Below are 5,879 nucleotides of genomic sequence, written 5' to 3' on the forward strand. Positions count from 1 at the left end.
TTTACATAGATGATTCATTGAAAGTGGTGGCTTATCATGCTAAGTCTAACCCATATAGGATGTTGTCCAGCACTAGAGTATTATTTTCCTACACTGTAATTGCCATTCCAAATTAGAAATTGCATTTTTGCCAACTTTCAATAGCAGATAAGTTTATATATCTTCAAAACTTTATGTTAACACCAAATTTGGTTTAAACTTGCGTTTGTCACCTACATGTTTCCTTCCTCTGTAAATTCTGAACATGCTGTTTGAAGAATTTTAACACATATGTTGCTCAAAATTATATCTTTGAGGGACTCCCCCCTCCCCTCAAAAGGTGATATCTAGAAGAATCCGTGCAAATCAGCAATGATGAGCTAAAGGTTTTAACTAACATGAGCCTCTTTAGGTTAAAAAAAATCTTAACCTTAAAGAAAAGGAAGTGAGCTTTTGTTCATCTGCAGCTTTTAGCTGCTGCGCATCTGTTTCCATGATCTATTTTCTATGTCGGGACAAAAAAGGTGAAATATCACATGGCTCGTGCAGCTTGCACCACAAAATTTAACTTCAGCTTTTGTCCACCCACAGAAGAGAGCACAGAGAAGAGAACAGAGTCTCTGCTACTTTATTATTTTTAGAGCATGAAAGTAAAATACTCTTGAATTCTTCAGTTTTGACAAAAAACATGTGATCAACTTTATATGTCTTAAGAAAAACACTAGTGTGACACCTGTTCACATGTTCAAGTGTTGCCTTCTGACTTACATGCTCCTTAAATACCGCAGAATAACCTGAACAATTCTGCCCTCCAGTGGAAACTTAAACCTGAGGTTGGGTCTGAAGTCCTTCACTGCTCACTACTTTGTTTACTAGGTAGTACACTAAGAGATCAACTATTTAGTGCATATATGGTTCTAAAATCCAGTGTCCTAGAAATTTCCCAGTAGTCTCTGTAGAAAGCCAGTGTGCACTGTTGCTCAAGAAATTGGTGAATATAGACCACAATGCATTGCGTTTGAACATTTTTTTATGAGAAAAAAAATAATTTAGTTTATTTAAAAAAAAAAAACTTCCAAGTTTTCATCACCAGAACATAATGGATTCATAAATCGTAAATGGTCGTAAAAAGTTAATATTTATTAGGTTTTTACTTCAGTTAATCAGTGATATCTTATGTGTCATTTGAAAAAAATTATTAAAGTAATGAGTATGGTGTCTGAATTGCTTTTAAATTCCAGGGCACTACATAATCCCACACTGTGTACTTTTTAATTGTTAGAGAGTCAAGAGGTAATTCAGACACGGCCTTAGTTTCCTAAAGAGAAGTGTAAAATCACATGATCTACTGTAAGAATAGTTTCAAGTTTACTAATTATTCCAACATTGGGAAATTTATGTTGAATTGCCAAAAGAAACATCCAAAAAAGAACCACATATAATGCATTAGTAAGAACATTTGAATGGAATACTATCAAATAAATGTACAGCTCAGCACTGTCACGTTAACACAGAAATCTGTGCTTTCTTCTCCAGATGTGTGCCACTTTCAGTTTGCTTCTCTTGTCAGTCGGTCATTTGTTTACTAGTTCATTTATCCAGCATAGATATAGTCATTTTTAGACACTGGATAACAGTCTCTTTCTGTGCTGCTTGACATTTTTATTTCTCTGCCTTCCTTGAATGAGCCACATGGTCAAACCCTTGACTGTATAAGAAAACTGGACAAAACGAGTGAGACATCACTCTCACTTCCTTCCTGTTCCACCCTAATGAGGTCAATTCAGTCGCCATTTTTCTCTCGGTATGTCCATTGCCATGTTGGAACCAGGTGTCCTTAATAAGCCATGATCCGTCTATGTTCATCTGAGTCTACATTTCTATGGCAACCACTCTCTCCAATCTGCAGTGAATATGTTCACCCCCAACACCCCTTCCACTGAGCACGAGCTCAGGAGAATCTGTCAATGAAATGTTTCGAGCATTAAATGATTTGCACTACAGCAAAAATATCATGAATTAGAAAGAACATGTTAAAAAGAGCAGGGAGGGTTAGGATTTCAGCTTTTTGGAACCAGCAAGTACTTCCTATTTGGAGGGGGGGGTCACTCAGTCCAGTTCTCTTATACAGTTAATGGGCCAAACACATGAGAACTTGTTGACATTCTACAATGGAGGTCATCATGTGACTGAAACATTCGTCTTCCTCTGTGAACAGAGAAACACTATCAAATTCTTACATTAGAATTAATGTCACCTTTTTTTAATTGTTTTCCAACCGTAAATTTAGAATAAATCTTGTTCATTTAATTTTTTTTTCAAGAATGACCCTACCTGGTAGAATGAAATCAACTGAGAATCAACCACAAACACAACTGTTTTTACATAAATGTAATAAATTAATATTCAATCTTGTTTTTTGAAAAAAATATAAATAACTCCCTTCTAGAAAACCTATGATTTTTAATGGAAGCTGTCTATAAGCATCAACACAGACTATAAACTCTGATCTGGACTTTCCTCAGCAGGACAGCCCAGAGAATTTCCTGATGATATAAGACCAACATGCTCCAAAATACATTTAATTTCATGACAATTCATTCTGTTTATTCATTTCTTAGGAATTTAACACTTGAAAGACAAGTATGACCAAAAATGTTTCTTAATATATTTTCTGCTAAGCATTTCTTGACCACACAGCAACTATCTGACACAATTTATGCTGTAAAATGTCCTCAAATGTTTGAAGATTGATAAAGTAAGCTGCATTAAGCATGCTTTTGCTGCGCACAGCGAGATAACTGAAACAATATCTTTATCAAATTGACACACTCACCAGCTTGGGTCATACCATGAAGACTACTCCCCCTGGCTACAGACCAACAGCACCGGTTTTCCCTACTTTGTGGTACGCACACAGCACCCGTGAAGAGCATGCTGACTGTATTTTTGAGTAGTGACTCGGAGTAAAAACGAACCTCCTATAAAACCGCTAAAAGAGGAACTAGGAAGTTCCTTTTGATTTCTCTGACATCACTTTTTAAACATCAGATGCCATCTCTTTAATTTTCCGTTTATACAAATAAACTATAATAACTGAATTCTGACCTGTGCTTTATAAACATATCACCAAAAATGGCTTGTTCTGTGTTGTTGCTCAGTATTTTTTAATAAAACACAATATTTTTGGATATTTGTAGATCCCATGACATAGTTTTGGTTGACCTTTGGGTTGTCCCAACACAAGCTCCACATCAGCAAACAAATCTCGTGAAAGTCCAGCTTAGTATCTTTGTAAAGCTGATAGTCATGACACATATTATAGGAAACTATTCAGTATTCATGGAAACAAATTTTAAAATTCTTTTGAAAGAAATAATTGAGCAAAAGTTCAGTTTTTACATCAAGTGAAAGTGCTTTCAAAGCCCATTCTGATCAAAATAGTGTTTTTGGTGTTTTTAACATGATCCTATAACATTTTTCTCATGGTAGAGGACATATATATATATATATATATATATATACATATATATATTTCTGAGTATTTTTTTAATTAAAATTGTTGTGAATCAGGAGCAGAAGAAAAAATCAGTAGGAAAAAGCTTATTTGTGTCACATACAGGTTGAGGGTTTAGGTAGAAAACAAAAGTAAGACAATGAAGGAGGCTGACAAATGATTAATTAAATATCGTCTTGTCAGCGTTTTAAATTTATACAACTGTGGGCAAATAAAATATCGCGATAAATCACTAAAGCGATTTTACTACACACCTACTAATTGCTAATAAAATTCTGCCACTCTGCAGAAATTATGTCCTAGAAAATGAAAGGTTTTTAGATTTTGGCTAAAAAAGACATAATCCTAATAAAAAGATCACTGGGAATGCATTTAAAATGGATCAAAAGATGATAGGATTTTAAGAGTCATATTTTTTGACTGTTTTTTTGTTTTGGTTTATGAGCAGCACAGCTTGGACATTTTAAAATAATAGGGCTACCAAACTTTTGAAATACATCGATTTAGAAACATCAGCTCTTTGCTTTGGGTTTTGACACAGTTTAACTACATAACACTTTAAGTTTCCTCTCCAAAACCTGTTTTGTTTGGTTGAGAAAAACTAAGACCTGTAGTGTAAGTAGAGCCTTAGAGTTAATTAAAAGTTTATTTTTCAGCTTCTAAAAAGAGTGAATATTATCCTTTTCATTATGCATTGTTGTGACTTCAAGTTCCACTCTGATAATCTTTTGATCCATTGGAAAAGTGTTGATCTTTTCATTATGTTATTTTTTATCTAAATTAAAAAAAAAAAAATTTAGTTTTCTAGGACATAGTTTCTGCAGAGCAGTAGTAGTTCATTAGAAATTCACCTCTGAGTTGTGGGCGGGACTGCTGCCGCAGAGCAATCCCGCCCCCCTTCCTCTCCCTGAGATCTTGGAGTATTGCTCCTGATTCATAATCATTATACTCTGAACTGCAATTATATGAGCTCCATTTTTTTATATATGTCCTTTATCATCAGAAGAATGCAACAAAAACATGTTAAAACACCAAAAACAATTTTCATCAAAGTAAGTTTTTCAGTTTAATCCACAACTTCTTAGCGTGAAACGACAAACAATCCCCAAATTGACTTGTGTGATCCCGTTGGTCCAGTTCTGAAGTCCGTTGTCCTAAAACAACAACAAGTGCTTCCCTTTTCCCTCCGATATGACATTTTCAGGAACTGCGCGGGTGTACCACTCCGACCAGCCGCCGTCGTACACCCACACACCCGGATGTCCGCTTTCATGAGCCGCGAGAGCCACGTGGCCCGTGGTCACGGCAGAACCGCACAAAACACAAATGGGGCGACGGAGATCCACGCCGGCACGAGAGAACAGATCCGCCAGTTGCTGCTTAGGGAGGAAGTGACCCGAAGGCGCCAGGAACAAGTGGAATGGAAGGCTGATGGAGCCTGGGATGTGGCCTGGCTCTGTGTCTGTCAGTAAAGAAACAGAAGACATGCAGCTACATTTTCAGATTGTTTACTCCATTAGAGTTTCTCAATGCACAACAACCAACATCACGTACGACATATATAATTGGATTATATCAACCAAACACCAGAGAGGAAAAATCTCAGTCTGTTCTGCTTTGACTCTGCATGTATGTGACAGTCAGGAGGGGAAAGATGGTGAAATGTGACAAGACACATGACAGTCTTCTTATCAGCACCTGATCAGATAAACACATTTTATAGAAAAAAAAATCTGAACTCCAGATCATTAGATAAACTCCAGCAGGCTGCGGATAAAATCACAGCTCGTTCTCCCAGCATGCTTGTGTTGCCCAGTGAACCTTATAGCCAACCGCATGAATGTTTGTTCAGAGTAAACTCTAAAAACAAACATTGTGGAGTGCAACCTCACCATAATGTAGCTGCAAAAGTGGAGTCCAACAGATCTGTTTCTCACTTGTGCCTTCAGTGTGCAAGCTTTATTTAACAAGAAGTTTTGATTTTCACTTATAATAAAATCCAATTGTGCCTTCTTTCTCTGATTTCTCAGAAAACTTGTTAAATTATGTATTTCCTAATCAAAAATCTAACGTATTGTAAAAAGGCTTGGGATACATTAGCAAAAAGTCTATTTAAGTGCTCATTCTAAAAGTGAGGTAGAATACTTCAAGTGTACTAGTCATACTCGAGGTATTGTGTTCATTCTGCCCTCCTGGTTGATGTTTGGAATTGTACATTTTTATTATTTTTTTCCCCCAATCTTTTCTCCTTGTATCCTAAATCAGAAGATTTTTTTTGCCATATTTTACTGATTTATTTATTTGCTAAAAGAGAAAGACGATATAATTTTTTTTTTCTTTTTGTCCCCTTTTCATTCATTTTCTTCATGTTTGAGTTCACCGC

General features: G+C 36.0%; 2 protein-coding genes across 2 annotated transcripts in view; both read right to left on the reverse strand.

Moving 5' to 3' along the window:
* Positions 1-3,844, reverse strand: part of LOC112137100 (colony stimulating factor 2 receptor subunit beta) — a 22,615-nt gene extending 18,771 nt beyond the window's left edge. The window contains exon 1 of the mRNA XM_036212465.1: positions 2,816-3,844. The gene's annotated coding sequence lies outside the window, so the exon portion shown is untranslated. The remainder of the gene's footprint in view (positions 1-2,815) is intronic.
* Positions 3,845-3,919: 75 nt separating this feature from the next.
* The window catches only part of LOC112137130 (3-mercaptopyruvate sulfurtransferase), a 3,507-nt gene continuing 1,547 nt past the window's right edge, over positions 3,920-5,879 (reverse strand). The window contains exon 3 of the mRNA XM_024259289.2: positions 3,920-4,958. Coding sequence (XP_024115057.1) covers positions 4,651-4,958 — 308 coding nt within the window. The 3' untranslated portion in view covers positions 3,920-4,650. The remainder of the gene's footprint in view (positions 4,959-5,879) is intronic.

This window comes from Oryzias melastigma, linkage group LG1, assembly GCF_002922805.2.
Source record: "Oryzias melastigma strain HK-1 linkage group LG1, ASM292280v2, whole genome shotgun sequence".
Classification (NCBI taxonomy): Eukaryota; Metazoa; Chordata; class Actinopteri; order Beloniformes; family Adrianichthyidae; genus Oryzias; species Oryzias melastigma.